General features: G+C 37.6%; 1 protein-coding gene and 1 non-coding gene across 2 annotated transcripts; both read left to right on the top strand.

The window, feature by feature from the left end:
* The first annotated feature begins 700 nt into the window (after nucleotides 1–700).
* LOC148417328 (uncharacterized) lies at nucleotides 701–4,136 on the top strand. Its single transcript, XM_088426596.1, has 2 exons — nucleotides 701–811; nucleotides 880–4,136. The coding sequence occupies exon 2, from the start codon at nucleotides 889–891 to the stop codon at nucleotides 3,157–3,159; it is 2,271 nt and encodes a 756-aa protein (XP_088282722.1). The 5' UTR covers nucleotides 701–811; nucleotides 880–888; the 3' UTR covers nucleotides 3,160–4,136.
* Nucleotides 4,137–17,237: 13,101 nt separating this feature from the next.
* trnam-cau (transfer RNA methionine (anticodon CAU)) lies at nucleotides 17,238–17,309 on the top strand. The gene has a single exon. It is a non-coding gene; the product is annotated as a tRNA-Met (tRNA).
* The last annotated feature ends 5,351 nt before the right edge of the window (nucleotides 17,310–22,660 follow it).

Raw genomic sequence — 22,660 nt, 5'->3', positions numbered from 1 at the left:
TACCACTTTGGGCCGCTAAAGATAGACAAAGCTGGAAACACTTTACGTCTTCAATGGATATACGCGTGCCGTCGCGTCTGACTTGATGACAGCAGCGTGAATGATTTTCCCGGAAGCCCCTTTCGCAACCCTAAATAAACTCTGCTAGCTGACGGATTGAAAATCATCCATAAATTAACACCATTGCTCCAGTGGACTTAGAAATAATATGGAGCCATTTCAACCGAAATACAAACTATAGAAATCGAACAGAACAAAATTAGGTTATTTTCAATACAACATTGCCCTCTTCCGGCGAATGTACGGTATTTCTTTGCCAACCGCCACAGTGACAGAATCGATTTACCACTGAGTTGACCCTATATTCAAACATAATCAAAGAGATTAATATTATGATCCTAAAAAACAAAACAAAAAAACAACAAAAACTCAATCTTAAAGCAAATAAATCACCCCCAAAAAGTATACACACAAAAAAGAAAAGTCATATGCAACAAAGCAAATTAAATCATATCTACATTATTGACTTAAACAAGTGACAATATTATTACTTCTTTTGGCCAAAATAGATTTAGGGCAAACTACACAAAATAACAAAAGCGGTTTGCTAATATTAAGCCTTAATTTTATTTAAAAAAAAAAAAAAAAACTTCCATCCCTGCCCTTATCTTCAGTCACATGAACTTTGCGGGCCGCACCCTTGAGCGTCGCAGGCAACATTGATAGACAAGAACTTATTTAAGTGTTTCTGTTTGCATTTCCTTCCTGCTGTAACAACTTTCTGCTGCACCGTGCCACAGGAAATAGTCAGGTAGGCAGCGTATCATTTGAAATTTGGCTTTTACACAATTTGTTTTTGAGATGCAACATTTTTTCTAGCGAACAAGCATGGAGAAACAACATGCCATTATTTTCTTCCTGTTTTCACTGTTGGACTCTTTGTTAACTCAAAATCCTCCATGTGAGAAAGAAACAGACTGTCCTTCAGAGAACCAAATTGTCTTCAGCGCAGCTACAGAAATCCCACGTATTCTGAAGACAGGTGTGACCGAAGTCTTCTTTTTGGACAGCCACATCCAAACAATTCCAAAGGCAGTCTTTGCGGAAAACTCCCATTTGGAAAAGGTGGAGTTCATCAACACAAACACCACCGTCATTGAGCCAGGAGCTTTTGAAGGTCTGGTTGACGTAAAGCACATTGAGATCTCCAACACGCCGCTGACATCCGTGCCTGTAGGAGTATTTACAGGCCTCAGCAATCTGGAGAAAATTATTCTGAAATTGAATAAGATCCGCAATCTGGAGCGAGGCTTGTTTGACGGTCTTAAAAAGGTGCGAGAGCTCCAGCTACATGGGAATGAGATATCATCCATTGAAGATGGAACTTTTGATGGCCTCGAGAACCTTATGATACTCCATCTGGCTAAAAATAATCTTAATGCAGTAACAACCGACTGGTTCTCCAAGCTAAGCAAACTGGTCACGCTGCGGCTTTACGAAAATCATCTGACTGCCATTCCGGAGGACATTTTTCAAAATTTACCAAATTTAAAAGAAATTTCTTTACAGAGCAACAAATTAACAGAGTTATCGGCCAATCAGTTTCCACATAAAGAAAAACTCACAAAAATTGTCCTGGATGACAATCTCTTGACAAGTTTACCAGAAGAATTCTTTGTTGGCTTCCCTAATCTCAAAACACTGACCCTGCACAAGAATAAGCTATCAAGCCTTCCATCTGTGCTTTTTGGGCAACTGACCAAAATGACAGATCTAAGTCTCAGTCAAAATGAACTGCACGATCTTCCAAAAGCAATATTCAGTCCTTTGAGTAGGCTGACTAAGCTGGATCTATCCAAGAATGACTTTTCTACTTTGTCAGCCGATTACTTTGAAGGACTGCACAGAGTCACCGTTTTAAATCTCCGAAACAACAAGCTCGCCTCCTTGAGTTCAGATGTTTTTGAAAAGATTCTATCGCTGACCTCCCTGGACATGTCAGGCAACCGACTTGAAACTCTCCCCCAGAATATTTTTGAACCTTTAACACATCTATCAAAAGTATACCTAAATGACAACCCCTGGAATTGTGACTGCAACCTTATACATCTCCATCGCTGGATAAAAGCAAACTCCGGGATAGTTCGTAAGCCTGTTGTCTGTTGGCATCCAGAAGATCTAAAAGAACAGGAGATCAAGTCTTTGCAAGAGGAGCAGTTCATATGCCCGACTCTTCCATCCACAACCACCTTGTTGCCAACGACTGTTCTCACAACACAAGAATTGACCACCATATTGACAACAACCACAGCAACCACTACTTGGCCAACCACCCCTGCACCTACCGAAGCTTCAACGGCAACAGCTTCTACGACAATTGCGGCTCAAGAAACGACAGCTGAGATGAAAACAGCAACCCAGCAAACGACAACCGTGACCGTCCCTACTACACTTGTGCCTGTGGCCACAACAAGTGCAAAAATAACAACCACGCAGACGACGATTCAAATCACAAGTCCAGCAGTCAGCACTGTTGCGTCGACTCCGCAAACAACCCCGACAATAACTTCCCCCACTACCATTTTCACAACTACACCGATTGTCACATTGGCAGCAACCACACCAACATCAATTTTAACGACAACCTTATCAGCCACCACTATAACACTGACCCCGCAGATAACCACTATGTTAACAACTTCACCCACAACCCTTTTAACAACAACAGCTACACCCAATACTACAGTCACGGTAACCACAGTCAAGACCACGTCACCCAGCACCACTACCACAAATCCAATCACAACTACACAATCAGCAACAACTACAAATACACTCACTACACAACTGAGCACCACTCAGAGGACAACAACCCTTTCTAAACCGACAACCCCAGTCATTTTTGCCTGTCCCATCCGGCCACACTTTGAAAATCCACCCACTTTGTTATCATATGAGGACACAAAAGCAGCTTTGCAGTGCAAATCTCAGGCATTCTTGTATGTAACCCTTCTGCTAGTGGAGGTAACTTGCACATTAGTGCTGGCTAAGGTCACTCTTTCCCTTTACCGCTTGCTGCTGTGCAAGGAGAGGATGCGGCATGAGGTCGAACTCACCCATTTTTCCTACAGGAAAGAAGTCATTCTGAGGCCAGTGTAAGAGACAGAGACTAGAAACTAAAGTTGTTCCCAGATTATTTAACAGACTTCAGCAAAACACCTCTGAAGGTTCATTTTCCATCATTTTATTCAGCGGTGTGTATAACGAGTATAAATATTAATGCAAAGACCAATGGCAATGGTATATGAAAAAAAACGTTAGCTGATAAAGTATCAAAACAATGGCATTCTATACGCTGCCATAGTGGACATTTTTATACCAATTTACAGAATCATTGTGATGTACAGTATTATTACGCTCTGTAATAACCTTTCATTTTTATCGTGTTTCCTGCTGAATTTTGCTGTAGCATGGTGTCAAACCTTATGCCATAATTTAGCGAGCGCTAATCAGCCATTATTTGAATTCATCATCGTCCTTACTTTATTTTCGGGGATTGTGACTGTGCTGTGGGTGTGAATTTGTTTAAAAAAAAAAAAAAAAAAACAACTGGAACGGGGGAATCAAACTGGTAGAGCGTTTGATCCTGCCTAATTGGCAATTCTGAAAGACAAATCCTCAGAGGGACTGCTTTACAAATCTCTGTGTGTGTTCATCAATTTAGTGCAGTGCATTACTGTTTCCATCGTGTTTCTGAAGTCGAGGAAGCAGCGCTGTAGATGTTTGAAGTGTACCACTAGGCTTCTACCAGCAAGAGGAGACAGAGCTCCATCTATTTTTGTGTGTGTGTATGTATTTTTCAACTTTTCAAAGGCAACTGTCTTCCTTTATTCCTATTAAAAATGTCTGAGCCAAATGCTTAGAGTACAGAAAAAACTCATTGAATTGGTCATTTTTTTGGTAGAACGTGAAGCAATGTTCACCAGTTTGACAAAACATATTTTCATCCACTAAGACACATTTGTCACAATTACTCACTCGTGTTGCTATTTTACAAAAACAAGAAGCGAAATGAAACATTTGTTTTGCTAAATGCAATCTTTTTGTGTATGGATGACCGAAAGTGCCAGAATTAGATAAAAAAAATGTTTCATTAAATAATAAAATAAACGTGTCTTTAAAAAAATGCTTCACTATTTAATTTTTTTCATTAGTTAAATAAATATGGAATTAAATAAATCAATGTTTAATTAAATGTATGGTGAATCACATTACCAATTATCATGTGTAAATGCACGCACACGCGCACACAAACACATACAGTATATACAATGAGCATCTTGAGTAAAAACACTTGACCTTCTGACTCCAATGTATTTACAGAACCCTGACGAAATCTCAAATTGATACAGCCTGCCTCATGTGCAAAGAAAACATAAGCCATATGTTTTTTTCATTCTTCCCAAATATGTGTATTTGGCATTTGAAGACTTGTGTTAATTGCTTGATACAAAAATACACATTTTACAAAGCCTTGAAGGGTTACACACACGCTTGTCAAGCAACACTTAGAAGTGTCATTTTTGATATAATGGGGTACAGTTTTAAGAAAAGAATTTTAGCAGTTGTGGAAATGTAATTGGAGATTATGCCATTACCAAACATCAGTACACTGACCACTAGTTTCTGCAAACATAATTACTCCTGTATGACTAAAATATACTAGTATCTTTCTCCAGGCAATCTTTTTCTTCTGATTTGCATAATATCTATCTGGTGACATTGGCAAAAGGATACAATCCATAAAGTGAATGAAAACAGCAAAATAACAGAATGAAAACAGAAAGTGAGTGAGTGAGTGAGTGAGTGAGTGAGTGAGTGAGTATTTCACGGGTGTCCAAAGGAATTTAGGACATTGACAGAGATGATGGTGTCATTGCCCTAATGAGACGTTTCACCTTTGCTTCACCCCGCATTGATGATGAGGCGTTTGCCAGAGTAAATGACACAAAAGAACACTAATGTCTGCATTCATGGTCTAGGCTTCGGCTCCTAATTGGCCATTTGCAATTAGAGTGATTCTTTCTCCTCGGTTCTTTTATCCCACAGGGCTAACTGAACTATGGGTCAAAAATGCGGAAAGTGTAGTTTCATTGGAATATAATTTGCATTAGTATGGTTGTGGTCCGGTAGATGAGTGGTTGTTGCATGGCTGTTGTTAGTTCAATTGTCATTTTTGGGCCCTCATGAGTGGAGTTTGCATGTTTTCCACCTGCGTGTGTGTTGGGTTTCTTCACATATGTAAGATTGTTTGAAATTTAGATGACCCGTAATTATGATTTGTTAGGAATGTTGTACAAGTGATCATATACACCCTCCCTCTTTCTTACTCTATCTCACTTTCTCTCTCACTTGCTCGCTATTTTTTTAAGAGAGCTTGCTTTACAAAGGTCATCAATATCAGTGTCCCTTCTGGGTCAGCTGGCCCCTGGGTTAACCAAACAGCAAGTGATTTTGACCTTGTACTGGCAATTTAAATGTAAATTAAAATGGGTTGCGGAAGCAATGCTTTGAAACAATATATATTTGCAAAAAACAAATAATGATAACAGCTGCACAAATTACTTTTGTTGCTGACGAGTACATAATCCTCCGAGTTAATTGTTCTCTCAGAAAAGTCTGTAATTGTTTGTTTTTTTTCCTTTTAAATGGTGTGCCTGTTGTTAAAAATTCTTATGGTAACAAAAACAATCATGCTGGTTTTACATAAACCAAATATACTGTATCAAGAGAATAGTCATTTCAAATCACTATTTGGGAATTACACTAGCTCTGAGGGTGCTACTGGCAACTGTTCTACAGGAATGCAAAAACACTTGAAATAAAATAAGACGCTAACAATTCCTGAATATCCTTTTGCACATCCATCTAGCCAATATTCCACCAGAAACGAAAGTATAGAAAATAACTGCCCTTTTTAAAACAATTTTAACCTCAACCTAGTGGGTTTTTTTTAGCTCAGACAAAATTCACAGTAGTCGTTACCAAAAAGCTGTAGTCAGGGCTGACTTCTAAGGATTTGGAAGCAACTCATTTCAGTTTTTTAGAATTAAATTACATAAATGCATGACACAAACACATTTGACGCAATGTCCTCCATCTATGTGGTATTGACAATGATGTATCCAAAACAAGACAATTAACCATTCACAAGTGGGTCACCTAACACTAGCAAATTTTTCTGGAGAACCTAAAAAAAAACCCACCTTTCTGTAACACATTTCTTTGCAATTTGTGCAAGGCTTAGATAGTGTCCCAATGCCCTCCTCCATGTTATCAGAGAAGAAACTGGCATTGACTACTGCCTGACAGCAATGAGCCAAGATTCCAGACAAGGTCTGACAGATTAGGCTTCTTGTTGGGTTGATGCCAGTAAAAGCAAAAATGTGAACTCAAAATGATAGAGGTCTGCATCACTGCAAAAAGCAATACAGCAGTGGTGGACCGTCAGGGCCAGCAAGGCCTTCTCTGCTAGTAGTAGTAGTAGTAGTATAGTGAAGTATAATAATTATAATAACTATAATAAAAGTCAATTTCATTTTACATTTATTTTTACTAAATATGCATTGTTCATATAAACAAATTATTCTCCATATGTTGTTTTCGTGTCATTTTACTTTCATTTGGTTACGCTCCTTGTAGTGCTGTAGTTTGATGTTAGAGTTTTTAGCTAATTCGAATTCAGCTAACTTGTGTCGCTATGCTGTATAAAATCTGCCTTCGCCATAAGCCAGGGCATTTGACTTATTTTGCTTTTGGGTTCGTGTTGTTTTTCCCTGGCGTCTGTCGTGTCATGTCGTGTCTGTCATTTGTGTTCCAGCACTAGTGTAGCTCTAGTGTTTCGTGTTTTGCCCAGCTTCTGCGAGTAATAAATTGTTTTATTGAGCCCATCTCATTGTGCCTCCCTGTATTTTGGATCCACCTTCCCACATCCATCCCCAACATGCTGCACCGACATGACACTTGGTGGACTTCATAAAACTTTGCGGACAAATAATTTAAAATTATGATGAATTATTTTAAGTTCTGGCAGTATCACATACAATGATAAATTTCAATTGCTGATGTGGGTTTATTGATTTTTAATTGCTGCGGAAAATAGCCTGTGTAGCCCAGTAATGCATACGTGTGCTTCTGAGGGGGCCGAATCACTGAATGCCTAAGTCTGAAACGCACGGACCGTCACTGAATTACAGTATAATCAGAAGTCTCTCTTTAGTCCAGCAAAACTGCATAGATACAACTGTAAGATACAATTGTTAAAGAAGATTCTTGAAATGATTTGCTCTTAAAGGCTTTCAGTGCCCTGAAAAAATTAAAAAACGAGCAGAAACTGAAAATAGTTGCAGTGGAGGCTTGGAAGGGGTGAAATCCAGGGTATTTGTGATCTTAATGCTTATTGACTTCAGGCTCTAATTGACTGCAAAACATTTGCATTTAAGTAGTGAAAGTTACATTTAAGTTTGTTGCACATAGAACATTTTATTGGAAAGAACATTTTGGGCTTGACTTCCCCTTTAAAAAGTGTACAAAGTTTTGCAGTTTCTTCTCCTGATTTGGATGCAAATACCTTCATCGCTTTCCATACTCATTAGTATGATGGACATGATAGATACTGTTGGAACGTTGTAGAAGGGTGACGGGTGAGATATATTCAAATGACCGTTGGGTCCATTAAGTGACCGTCTAATTAACAGGCTCATCCTTAAATTCAATTGAAAGTATACATACAGAAATGCTGTGTGTGTACAATGTGCAACCCAATACAGTGGTGCCTGGAAATCCTCCTGTGACATTATTTTTGTTTGTAGAAGTAAAGACAGCAGTGTAGCAGTAGACTGCGACTGCAACACTGCTATCTAAGACTACACTAAGACTACTAAGTGTTGTCAAAGTTAATGTTTTAAAATGCTTTTTCTCACTTTATTGACTTCCTGCTTTGAAAGGTTTTGAAAAGTTGTTACCTTACTGAATATTTGATCTAAAAAAATAGCAAAGTTACAATGACAATGATCCATCCATTACCTATCGCTAATTGAGGGTTGGATTGGTGAGGCAGCAGCTTCAGCAGGGAAGCCCAGACTTGACTCTCCCCAGTCACTCCATCCAACTGCACCCTCCACACCGCCGTCCAGTAGGCAACCTAACCAAATGGCAGAACCACATCAAATGGCTCCTGTCAGCGTGGAGGAGCAGCAGTTTACCTCCCAAAGAGGCAAAGGATTCTGTGAAGCAGAGTGGCGCAGCGGAAGCGTGCTGGGCCCATAACCCAGAGGTCAATGGATCGAAACCATCCTCTGCTAGGTTCCCTCTTTTTTCCTCGGATTGGCTAACTGTCGAGGAGAAACGTGCAGCGGGGATCTCGTCTTATGTTAAGCGGCTGACTGTCAAGGAGAGACAAACCACAGGGATCTCATTTAACATTGAAAAAAAATACTAAATAATGTCCAATTTAGTATCAGGTTGCTTCATATGCTGGCTGTATACTGAATGAAAGCCGTTTGCCTATGTCAGAGAAAACAAAGGTTGGTATTTCTGGAAGCACAAGTGATCATATGCAATTTGACCTGAACTCTAGATTTACTTAAATACCTGTTAAAAGGAAACAAAATAGAGTAAAATGTACTAAAAAAGAAAGTAAAGTATTTACCCTAAATCAGTGGTTCAAAAAGTTGGGTCTACATATATATATATATATACTATATATATATATATATATATATATATATATATATATATATATATATATATATATATATATGTATATATATATATATATATATAAAATTTGTTTTCATTTTATTTTATATTAAATTCTTAAAGTATTCATGGCCCTTCAATAAAGCAACCAATTCAACCAATTTAATATATTTTTAAAATTGTCAAAATGCACAATGAGGCGCACCGGATTATAAAGCGCACCTTCAATTAATTACATATTTTAAAACTTTTTCAATCACAATATAGTCATACTCAAAGTAATAACAATAATAACTCTCAATTGCATAAAAACTCAATGTCAATATGAGCAACCTTGTTCAACTGTAAACACACAAAAGAAACAGGTAAAGCTTACTTTATCAGTTCATTCCCCATCTACGAATCCCAATCTCAATATTGATCCATATATAAGGCGCACCTGATTATAAGGCGCGCGATCAGCTTTTTTAAAAAAAAAATAAGGCTTTTGGGTGCGCCTTATAGTGTGGAAAATATGGTATATGTATATTTGTTTAATTTTATTTTATATTAAATTCTGAAAGTGACTCTTCAATAACGCAACCAATTCAACCAATTTAATGTTTTTTTTTTTTTTAAAGTGTACAAAGTTTTGCAGTTTCTTCTCCTGATTTGGATGCAAATACCTTCACATTAAACTTTAAAGTCTGCAGGCAAAGCTGTTGTGTGATTGAAAATTCATCATGGTTGTGGTGGTGGTGTTAAGAGCCGAAACGAAAAGAAAAAGTGCCACTGTCCCCAAATTTATGGGATTAACTGTAAAATGTACAGTATGGTTAAGATGGTTTTAAAATGGTAAATGTTTGTTATTTTAACAAATTATGTATTATATAATTTGTTTAAGAATAAAACAGTTTTTATAATGCAGAAAAATGGCAATTTACCCAAAATGATTTTAAAATGATTTGTTTCGTGAGCTGTAACTTCAATACCGTGATGCCCTGATATTTTTGCTCAAAATTATTGTACTGCCCGAATCTGCTATCATCCCATGCCTAGTGCCATATACTGAAAAAAAAGACCAGAGTTCACCAGTAAGAGCATTCATAACTCATGTTATACTTTTTTGCAGTGTTTTGATGAAAACATGTTGCCAAGTAAATCAATTCTTGAAAAAAACAAACAAACATGTTTCCTCTAAAACTTAAAGTAGTACAATGTCCACATACACTAGAGAGAGAACAGTGTGCACATACTGTAGCTGTAGTCTGTAATATCAGCAGTGAATAGGAAATGATAAATTTTGTCAATCATCAATCCGAAGAAAGGCGCACAGTTGGGTCAAAAAACATCCGTAACCAATTTGCAGAGCAAATGGCCCATAACGTGCGCCACACTCCCAAACACCCAAGTGAAACTAATGATTGGAGGAGGAGTTCTGCCTTCTTGTAGAACAAAAGCAAACTAAAAGAAATGATGTTACGTATCTTGCTTGTAGTTGCACTTTACTGCGAGGTCGATGTGATCAATGTTGACATGTTGATGAAACATCCCTGCTGACAAACCTTGGCATTGACTCCGAGTAATTCCTACCTCTCAAAAAACTCAGGTTTTCAAAGATGAAAAGATAAAGCTGTGCGTTTCTTGCCTCCGAGCAATGCCCGAGGTCCGAACCTTGAGCTGTGAATTTCTTGCTTCCAGGCAACACCCGAGGTCCCAACCTTGATAGGATTAGGCGACTTTTCCTCAAATCAATGGTGTAAACTTTTAGATGTTAGCTAAAGGTGAATTAAATTGACAAGCTGTCAAGACTAAATCCTGGAAAATCTAATTAGTGGGGGCTTTGTCCCCCTCCAAAAAATCTGTTACACAGTTGGCAGTTGGTGCATATTTTTCTATTAACGGTTTTTGATGTATGTGTTTGAAAAACACCTCATTAGGGCGGATGCAGATGAGAAAAACAAGTTTGAGATCTGCCACAATACAACATGGGTGTTATTTATTTCATCAGTTAAAAGCGTCAATAAAGACTAACAATTACCCCAATCATCCATCCAGCCTTCCAAGCGCCATGCTGATTTAAACTTTTTAGCCATTATGGGATACAGAATGTTATAACAATGTATGATGCAACTATGTAAGTGCTGTAGTCAGTGTATTTGCATTTGTTTGTATTTTTACTTTGTTTTTCTCTGCTGTATGCAGCCCAATCCACATTCATTGCAAATGTAAATCTGTTCTCAAAACATGGGATAAATGGAGATTAAATTAATGATCTTCTTCAGAGTCATTGATAAACTGGACCTTAGCCCAGCGGACCAATGATTTTCTTTTCATTGATCCCCAGACATATGAACGTTTTTCACATTTCAAGTTTTTTTGTGATCTGACCTTCTGTATTTTTTTTTTTTTGCCTTGACTCGCAAGCACAAACTTGAAACAAGCGTGCTGTATCTCGCCACTGCATGAAAGATTTAGTAAATAGTCTTGTAAAATGTCTTCAAATTGTTTATTGGCCCTCTGAATTTGAGTTTAGTGTTAAACTAAACATAAAACAAAGAGGAATACACTTTTTTTTAAAAAACAACCACATAGTTTAGCCATAAGATGAATGCTAACCAACATAGGCAATGGTTATCTATGGGACAGACACCTTATCAGAAATAGTGTAGTAGCACATACCAACACACAATATAGTATTCACAGTCGCATACTTTTTTTTTGGGATGCAATGTGAAGACTCATGTTATGAATGTCATTTGAGCTCTTTGCAGTTCCTGATATGCTACACTTGAGATGGTTGCTCTATCCAGGAAAGAAACTAAGTGTGAATTTTCCCTTATACAGACCTCAGACTTTATACAGATCTAATCGACATGGCTCAGTGACCAACTCACACACTCCAGAATGAGCAGCTGTGTGCTTTAAATTGAATGAGCCAGCAACTGTTAAATGTTTTTAATTGTATTCATTTAAGTTATTACTGCCTACTATAAAAATATTATAAAGAGTGTTATTTTATTTCCAAGAAGGAGAACACTTTTTTTATGTCAAGAAGAGGAAATGATTAATGGCAGTTTTATTAATTATCAATTAATTTTTTAAGCAAATACAATGAGAACATCATTACCATCATCCGTTTTTGTTGGACTTTAGTGTGTCGCATTGTGGCTTTTATGTTCAATGTTGTGTTTTTGTGTTTGTTTGTTAATGTTATTTAGTTATCTGACAGTTTTCATTTGTAGTGAAAAATCCCATCAAAAATGGTTGAGCCAAGCTAAGAGATTTAACACAGATAAAAAACCAACTAACTATAAAACAACAATCGGTTTTCTAACTTGTTACACAAGCACAGAGTGGCTCCAATTTAAACCCAGACCTCATTTATTTTTCTGCAAAAGAAAAAAATGTCTCCCAATGGACCACTGTGTTGCCCCGAGTCAATCATTTCACATTTTCCAGATAATTTTATGTCTTAGCAGAAAAGTAGTGGAATTAAGTTATTATGCTAACAAAATTGAATCTGGATACCATTTGATGGGAGATAAGCCCAAAATAAAATGCTGCTAGATGCTTGTATATTTCTGCCAAAATCTAAAGAAAATTGCCCTTTCCTAAGAAGCGTTTAAATTGAGTTTCACTTTTATGAATATAAGAACTCAAATATACATTGACTATTTTACAGTATGTTTAAGACACTTTTTTTAAGCTTACCAAGTCTTTTATAGAGCTCCGAATATTTTTGTTTTCACGTTATCTACAAAGTCATTATTTTCATAAAGGCAATAGCCCTCATTTCTTGTATATTGAGACAAAAAAAAAAGGAACAATATAGTCTTATCCTCACTTTAGATCTCAAAAGGACTTTAGGGCTCCCAGTGATTTTATTTCTATTTTTCTTTTTTTACTTTTGGGATACAGATTAAATGGCTCTTTGGGTATTGACGTTTGCGAATCATTGATCTTGGAGCTGAATTGGGAGGGAAAATGCATTTAAATAGTCATGTATCATGTATGTACTTGAACTGAAATTCCCATTCATTCTGAAACGACTGCAGGACAAAAATGGAAAGCAGAGACAGAGCAGACATCATACAGCCCACTCGATGTGCACCACTGTACTCTAAACCTATCTAACTAATTATATCACTGTGCTGTTGTTTGGAGAGAGGTCGTAAAGGGGTTATTGGCTGTCACCAACGACAGCAAAGCAGCACTGAGACGCGATCCTACACACCATCTCTGGGCCACACACAGACACACACGTTGGGAATTCAGCCCACTTTGATAGGATTTACACAGCAGGGAAAACACGATGACTCACCTTTCATCAGCCATTTGAAATCAGTTTTTGTCATGCTGGGTAAATCTAAGAATGTCAGTATATCATTTGCTTGTAGCATTTCTAAGATGCACTTAACCCTGGAACACCTTGATAGGACTGGGCACCTCTGTGAGGACTCTGTCTGAGGACTACAGCTGTGCCTGCAACGCCATCATCCCTGAAGCTTCTTCTCTAAGGTGCTCCAAGGGGGTCTCCAAGGATGTGGCTGTCAAAATCATGACACAAGAATAGCCTGGACCATCAAAAATGGCAATGAGTTTGATAGAAAGTGGAGCACCTGGTGTCCTGCTGCATCCTGAACTGATGATGATAGAATTCAGAAATTTTGCTGCCCGCCTTCAAGTACACAACATCAACTGTCAAAAGCTTCAGGTTCCTCAGAATTACAATCTCTTGGAGCCTAGAATGGGAGGCCAACTTAAAATCTGTCCTCAAGAAGTCTGAGCAGAGAATGCATTACCAGTGACTGCAGAAGCATGGCCTGCTGTGGGAGACAGATTGAATTAGTGTATCCCTCATATTATGCATACATATGATCTGGTCCAGCTACAAAGAAAGACAAAATCTGACTCACTCCTTCTCATTCTTTAAGAATTGCACACTACCTCATTTAAGATGAGATCAGAAAAAAATCCTCCAGAACTCACCCCACCCCAGACATTCCATTTTCCAGCTCCATCTCTCTATGGGCCACTATTGAAATTATACATTATAATCATCAGACGTTCCAATGGCTTTATCTCTTTGCCAGTAACTTTTTAAACAGCTGACTCAGTTTTTGTAGGCCCAATTTGGACATGTCTTTAATGCCATTATCACTGTTTTCATAGAGGTATTCATTTTAACTGCACTATGGGACACTTCAAATTGCTCAACAATTATCTGAATTTTAATTGTTGATGTTTATATACTAAATGTATATTTTGTCATGGCAGCATTTTTTTAGTAGTACTTACGGAGAGGGGGGAAAGTGTGCATTTTAACATACTGTAATACCACAAATATAGGAAATACATTTTTTTTCCAAAAAAAGAAGGCCAAAAGTGCAAGTGCATTCTATAAATGGTAACTTAAACACTTTTGAAGAAGATCACATCCACCAGCCACATAAGATGATTTATGATACACACAGGTCTGTCACAACAGGCACCATACCCACAACAAATATATAACTCAGGAAGATAAATACAAGAAAATGTAATGATATGACAAAGATGATGATTATGCAAATGTTAATGCTAATTAAGTTTTTCCATTGTCGGCAAACTGTTGGTGTGTCCTATACATAGTAATGTACAAGGTAACGAAAAATCAAAATTTGGCCCTAAAATTAAGCGTGCCACCTACACACATGTACATCCTATATTTGGGGAAGTACGGTAAAATGGCCAAATGATTCCGATGCGTTAATGGATGTTCTAAGTGCCCTGCAAATCCAATCCATGGGATACTCTGCTTCTCGCCTTTAGACATCCAACGCTAATTTGGACAATGGAAGGACGTCATTTCCCACAAATTCCTTTCACACATTAGAATTTAAGTTGCTATAACAAAATCAAACAAACACTATGCTTTGTGGCATTTAACTCTTGTTACCAGTTTACATGCTATAAAAGGTAAAAAAAAACAGATTATATAAGAAGATATACACAGAATGTCAAATTTGACCAGTTCACACATGTATGATCAAAATATGATCAAAATTGTGTGTGATTTGTAGTGGAGCACAAATCTGCGTCAAAGAGATTTAATAGAAAAAGTTGTCGAAAAAGCATCTCTGATGTTACCATATAAAACCATTTATTTTCTATTATCTTTCATGATGAAACATTGTTTGCATTCCACCATTGTTCTTGTAGTATACAACAAAGATACAAAGTTACATATAAGGAAAAAAAGTGCTAAGGATAGTACAAGAAATTTTGTCAAGCTGAAAAGTTGTTTGATTTTCTGATTCAACTTACACGAAGGTAATGTTCACTTTCTGCTGGTTGATGCCAAGCTGTAAAATCAAAAATGCTGCCATTGCCTCACAATATTTGACACTACCTAAAGCTGCTGCATTGAACCTTGAAATTCCACAGTCCACACGAGTCCTTGCTACGAAACATCCCCTGAGACAATCAACAGTCCAGTTGTCATCGATTCAATGCTCTGAGAATGACATAAGAATATCCACTGGAAATGAACAGGGTGATAGCAGTGGGAAAATGTCAGAACTAACACTATCAGAAGCACTGACCTACATTTGCAACCCATATTCTAAGATGTACTCTATAGCAGCTGTATTTAGAGGTGGGTTAAGTCAGGTAAGTCCCCACTGACAGCCCAGGTAGCAAATGGCTACCCAAAAAAAAACTGTAGGCAGTGAGTTGAATTTGAAGTCCGATTCGTGAAAGAAAAAAATCCCTTTGCCAATGCAATAAAGTTTCAGCTGCCAACACAACAGATTCAGAAGGTCCTGGGTTGTGGAAGTTGCCATGGCAGCACATAAACTGGAACAAAAATTTTTTGGATCAAACTGTATTTTAATTTTAGTTTATGGAAACAATGTTAGTGCAACAAAGCGAGCACGTTGTTTGCTTCAAAACAGTTTGATGAGTCTTTTGTACTTACATCTTTGTGTTGGGGATAGTAAAAGACATTTAGTTCCGTAACAGCTTTGTTGAAAATGCAGAAAAGCTAATATTTACAAAACTCAAAAACAATTTTTTTTTAATTCCCCCAACCTAAACTTTTATCTTTTGGTTGAACTTAAATTTTGAGTTCTGCCAGCTTTTTTATGTATTTATTTATTTTTTTACAGTGTACATAGCACTGTAACCAAAAGAAATGCGGAGAAGAAAATTTCATGGAACAAATACAAGACTAAAATTTAGGTTGTGAATATAGGTCTGCGCTTCAGAAAGTGTTTAGCGCTCCACTGACACCCTGCACACAAGTTTGCAAAACTCATTGAAACTAGAGTTTTGAACTTTCCTTCGCATTGCTTTCATTTTTCCAGTGCACCTAGTGACTTAAACTTGCATTGGCTTTGCAATACGTGATCATTGCTGCAAGGCAATCAAACGACTTGAAAATCCATTCTGTGCTTTGTTACTTATATTATTGTATGGTTCCTATTTGTCAATTGTACTTGTACTTTTGTTTCAGCATTGTTATTTCTCCAGACGTTCAGCAATGACCCCCCCCCCCCCAAAAAAAAGAGCTCCCGTAGAACAGAAGGACTAATTAGAATCATTGTAAAACTGAGATCATTATCAACACACACAAAAATTAACCACCTTCTGGCCACAATCGGCGCACCTGTGCGTGTGTTTTTTGTTAGTGTTGTTTTTTTTTTTTTTTTACCAGCATGCCTCTATGCCTTTGTTATGACGTTCCCTTGTCTGCCAAACTTGGCAAGTGAATGCTGAGGAAGTAAGAGAGGAACACAGGGAGTGAACAAATGACGGGATGACTCATCGCTTTCCATACTCATTGGTATGATGGACATGATAGATACTGCTGGAACTTTCGAGAAGGGTGACGGGTGAGACATATTCAAATGACCGTTGGGTCCATTAAGTGACCGTCTAATTAACAGGCTCATCCTTATATTCAATTGAAGGTATACATACAGAAATTCTGTGTGTGTACAATGTGCAAAGCAAATTGTAAAGTAACCCAATACAGTGGTGCCTTGAGATCCTCCCGTGACATTATTTTGTGTTTGTTTTCTTGTTTTTTGAGCAAGTAAGGACAGCAGTGTTGCACTCGACTGCTACTGCAACACTGCTATCTAAGACTACACTAAGACTGCTTAGTGTTGTCAAAGTTAATGTTTTAAAGTGATTTTACTTAGTTTATTGATTTCCTGCTTTGAAAGGTTTTGAAAAGTTGTTACCTTACTGAATATTTGATCTAAAAAAAATAGCAAAGTTAGATGAAAATGATCCATCCATTACCTATCGCTAAATGAGGGTTGGATTGGTGAGGCAGCAGCTTCAGCAGGGAAGCCCAGACTTGACTCTCCCCAGTCACTCCATCCAACTCCACCCTCCACACCGCCGTCCAGTAGGCAATCTAAGCAGATGGCAGGACCACATCAAATGGCTCCTGTCAACGTGGAGGAGCAGCAGTTCAACTCCCAAGGACGCACATGATTCCATATAGCAGAGTGGCGCAGCGGAAGCGTGCTGGGCCCATAACCCAGAGGTCGATGGATCGAAACCATCCTCTGCTAAATTGCCTTTATCTTTTTTCTCGGATTGGCTCACTGTGCAAGAGAAACGTTCTGTGGGGATCTCGTGTTTTGTTAGGCAGCTGACTGTCGAGGAGAAACAAACCGTGGGGATCTCGTTTAACATTGAAAAAAATACTAAATAATGTCCAATTTAGTATCAGGTTGCTTCATATGCTGGCTGTATACTGAATGAACCGGTATGGAAAGCCGTTTGCCTATGTCAGAGAAAACAAAGGTTGGTAGTTCTGGAAGCACAAGTGATCATATGCAATTTGACCTGAACTCTTCTAGATTTACTTAAATACCTGTTAAAAGGAAACAAAATACAGTAAAATGTACTGAAATAGAAAGTAACCAAAATATTCACCCTAAATCAGTGGCTCTCAATGTTGGGTCTGCGGACCCCGGGGGTCCACGGCCATACTGGACGCGGTCCATGAAATAATTTGGGTGTTTTGAAACTGATTTAGTTCATCTTTTAACAATTACAGATTTATGCTTTGTTTGGCTTAGTCTTTGTTTTTTGGTACTGTTGACTGTGTATTGATAGTGTGCTCGCTGTCTGTCTACCCAGATAGAAGCCATTGTAACGTCTAAGCAGGACACAACATTGGGTTATTAATAACAATAATATATATATATATTTATATATATATATATATATATATATATATATATATATATATATATATATATATATATATATATATATATATATATATATAGTAAAAGTAACACATATACTTGTCAAATTGAACATGTTGCTGAATAAAAATGGCTGAATAAGAAGGTCCCTTTGGCTTAAATGTTTCTTTTGTTTATTTGTTTCCGCAATCATTTTCAATTGGGGTCCTTTGGGGAAAATTTGACTTCTAAAAGGGATCGCTCACCCCAAAATGTTTGAGAACCCATGCCCTGAATCATCTTCAAACTCCTGAAACACCTCTTAAACGTTACCTGGATACTCTTTAAAAAAATTAGACTAAATTTAACTAAATTACTCTTTGATGTTGAAATACCTCAAACATTACCTATATACTTTTGAAGTTAATCGTCTGAAATTTCAATACTCTAAAAATCTAAATACCACCCTAAATTAAATAAATATGCTTAACTGTCTGAAATACACACATCATAAAAGTTACTGAAATAATCCTATAATCTGCCAAATACTCCGTAAAAATTGCCTAAATAAAACCCAATCTACTGAAATACTATCCAGTTTGTTGATAGTCCAGCGATTTACCAGTGGTAGCATATTGTGAGAGTGATTGCAATATTTTGTGTTTTGGATGTGCCATTTTAAGGGGTATTCACTGACTACCTGACACAATGCGCTCCCTGTAAGACTTCTCATTTTACATTTGTGTTTGTTTATTTGGATGAAAATTGCAAAAAAAGAAAAAAAATAGCAAGTCTCACAACTCAATTGAACCACTGTACGCACTGAGAATGCTTCATTTAAACTCTGCTGTTGTACTACTTGACCCTACCACATATAATAAAGTGCACAGATAAAAGAAGAGCGGCCAGAGGGTCAGCCTCACGAGCCTGTGAATGCAACCATCTTTTGTCGGCCACCGCACAGCTCACCCGCATTTGCATTCGAAACACCCTGTCAGCAATCATCAGTAGGTTGTGATAATCAAAGCTCGCTTGATTCACTATTGTGTCGGTTGTGGAAATCCTGCCTGTGGTGGGAAATGCACAAATACTTTTGCATGTGATTAATGCAAGCTTGGTTCATTTGGAGCAGTTCGGTCAGCATTACATGTACGGGTTTGCAGAAGAGATGAACCGGATTTCTGTACACATCTAAAGGCATATTTGAAAAACATAAATTATGAATCTCATGCCGTGCATAGACAGCGGCAATAATCAAACAGCAGAACAACTAGATATGCTACATTTTTAAAGTGACTTCTTCCTTTGTGAACATGTCGTCTTTATATTAAACATTTAGGGTTTGTGATTGCCAACATTAGCAGTGACGGGCAGGGTGAGTGACTGTTATCTGGACACTATTATGGGGATGTCACTTGCAAAGAATCAGAGCTGAACGAGGGAGGCTGACTTAATGACAAGGCGTATGTAAGCATCACTGTGGCAGCCACAGAATATAGCAGAGCAAAGCAGGAGATTAAAAGCAATTTCATCTGAACAATCAAACAGTGCATAACAGAATTTGTACATACAAAAGAGCACTTTCACTTTGTAGGTTTTAGGTGCAAATTCAAATGCAAACAGCTCGTCTGTGATACTCATGATATGCTCCCTGCACTTCAATATCGCTGGGATTAGCAGGAATCCTCGTATCACTAAAATCCTCACTTTTCAGGAAACTCCAAAATTGGAAAGTTTGTTCAACCATTAGCATTGCATCGTGAAAGAGATCAAGCCATTCCAACAATTTAATTTGGTCAATAATTTGTAAAGATAAATACATAAATAAATGACACCTGGACTGATCAATATTAGAGTTTAAATAAATAGATTTCATTGATGAAAATGTGACATATGAGGTTTTTGTCCATCACCATACGAAAGCACAGGAAGTCAGTGTGGCCCACAAAATGACAAAATGTAATATTTAGACCATTATTCATTCTGAAAACCCACTATAAATTTCAGTAAGGGGTAAATAAATGTGTTCTTTCCAACCAAAATACACAGTCTTTATACATATATTCAAAGATTGAGTAATCGCTATTTATGTTACATGAGCGCCACCCAGATGGGGTCGGTCATGTTTCTTTTAGCGATGGCAAGCAAAGGAGCGAAACTTTTGCCAACATAATTCAAATCGCGTTTCTTGTGTGCAGCCGAGTAAGTTTCTGATCTGGACGTCAATCGCAAATCAAAACGGGAAGAGAGGAAATACTGTAGATGGTTTATTTTCCAATTGTAAATCAAAGAAGGAGAAGGAAGAGAAGGGGGCCCGGGGCACAATTTTATGGTTTGTAGGGTTAGTTATCGCAAATATAGATGGGAAAAAAGAGGAAATAGATGGTTTGTATTGGAAATCTGTTGGTAACTTTCACAATGCAACGCCAATGACTGAGCAAATGAGAGATGCCCAAATGCGAGCGATATGTAATTTTTAGCGATCATGCATTTCTGTGTATTTTTAAAACTGTCACTTTTTTCATCGTTCAGCTTCGACTTGTGTATACCAGTAATTGACCAGGATTCTATTTCTGCTCATAACACACGGTTCTAATTCAGCTAGACAATTTTAAACATAAATTTAAGATAAACTTGATGATTCGGAAATGGTTAGGATTATGAATTTGAGCTTTACCTAATGTTTTTCTTGTAAGTAAATTTCCCGCCAAAAGTCCAACTTTCAGTGCAACACATTTATTTTTTCCTCACAATACATGTTTTGGCTCAACTCATGCTCGGTATAGTTAAAAAAAAAAATAAAACACTATTATGGTCCATGGTCATAACAGCCCTCGAAAGGAAAACAACTCTGAGAGAAAATCACCCTCAGTTTAACAGGCTTGATTTAGAGCAGGGTTGTCCAAGCCCGGTCTTCGAGGGCCGGTATTCTGAATGTTCCAGGTTTCTTTCCCGTCCACAGCTGATTCAAATGATGAGGATTGTTATCAGGCTTCTGCAAATTAAGTGTCCAATCTACACAGCACAATTTTTTTGGAATGTGGGAGGAAACGAGAATACCCAGAAAAACCCACACAGGTACATGAAAAAACTTACGACCTCTGTTTGTGAGGCGGATGTGCCAACCAGTCTGCAACCGCAGATCTTATGCAGTATTGTAGTGCAAATTGGATAATGTCGTGGAAAGTTTGATGCTGTTTTCCACTGAACGAAAAGGATAGGCTGACTCTAAGAGAAGACAACGTATTGTATTGTACAAGTAAAACATATGACATCACAGAGAATGTACTGTTTTACGTGACAGTTTTAATTATAAAGGAGAGGAGCAGCTTGACTTATGGTTTGTGTGTCATATTGATGAATCACACTCTTATTTTAGTCTCAGATCAATCTTCTCCAAAATTGGAAGATTTCTCTTTGAACCTAGGTTCAATTATGGTGCTCTGTGGTTTTAGGGCAGACACTCAAGATGTTTTTTAGTTTTTTTTTTGATGCTGCTCAGTGCATCACTGTTAGCCAAGACGCTTTAATCAAACTTTGTTATGGAGTCGGATGCCCTCAGACACTGATACTCCATTGAAAGGTCCTCTTGGTACTAAATCATTCAAACTGTCTGTCAACATTTTGCCAAGTCAGCTTTCAGATACATATACTTGAGCTCTGTGTTCAGCACATGTCTCATGGGTAAAATGAGTTCAGGCCTGGCTGTCCATCAAAAATCCAGTACATTGTTAGATCATAAAAACAAGAAAGAGACAAGAACCAAGTATGCGAACCACCACAGTGCAGCTCAGCCTCTGGCTAGCAGATGTCACGGCTAGCGATACTCTGTTGCATGAATGACAAGCTTCATTCCAATTGATATTGTAAGAATGTGCTTTTTAGAGGACAACATTTCACAGTGTTTAATTGTTATCATTTCACTTGTCTGCATCATTCATTTCTTGAAAACTGGAGAAACTTGATTTGAAACTTTTATAAAAAAATGTTGATTAAATCTGTTCACATTGTGAATCGAACCATGACCTCAAAACCGAGCATTCAGCAGTGATTTTTCCATTTTGTCATGTATCAATGCATCACAAAATACTCACTCTGAGAAGGCCATGGGACGTACAGTATTTTTGAAACATCCCATTTTGGCCAGGAAATGAGACATGGTATAAAATTAAAATCTTTTAATTTTTAATTGCATGCTTGATCAGATAGTCGTGGTCTATGTCCGCTTATTAATCACCTAGCCAAATGGGCCATCCCTGTCTATTTTGGACGCTTCATTCATCATTTTTACTCTGTATTATATGTGTTCTCCTATGTTCACAGATTTGACTCCGAAAATCCATTTCACTAATGGCCGCTGCCACCTGCCATCTAAATGAATGGAATGATGTGGAAGTGCGTCATGAATTCATTAACCGTATTACCAATATGCTTCTTTGCAAGTGTCAAGCCTAATCATTAGACATTTATCATAATTATCATGAATCATGCCTCTTGTGCCTCTTCAAGTGTCCCAGGTAATTAAATAGAGTCTGGGCCTTATTATGTACAACTAATTCACATGGACATGACAGTGCTAAGCCACATTTCCCTCAAGTTGAAATGAGAAGCATCCGTCAACATGTCAGTAATGAGCTCCTTTTACAAGGCTTTGTCTTTGCTAACTTGCGCAGCCATGGATGTACCGTCAAGAGGTAATATAATGAAACAACTCACAAGCTTGCTAA

Source organism: Hippichthys cyanospilos, chromosome 10, assembly GCF_059441005.1.
Source record: "Hippichthys cyanospilos isolate Australia breed blue-spotted pipefish chromosome 10, RoL_Hcya_1.0, whole genome shotgun sequence".
Classification (NCBI taxonomy): Eukaryota; Metazoa; Chordata; class Actinopteri; order Syngnathiformes; family Syngnathidae; genus Hippichthys; species Hippichthys cyanospilos.
This window is presented reverse-complemented; position numbering and strand designations above follow the sequence as displayed.

Excerpts from the sequence above, each read along its gene's own strand:
- LOC148417328 (XM_088426596.1), top strand. The coding sequence starts at position 889 with ATGGAGAAACAACATGCCATTATTTTCTTCCTGTTTTCACTGTTGGAC.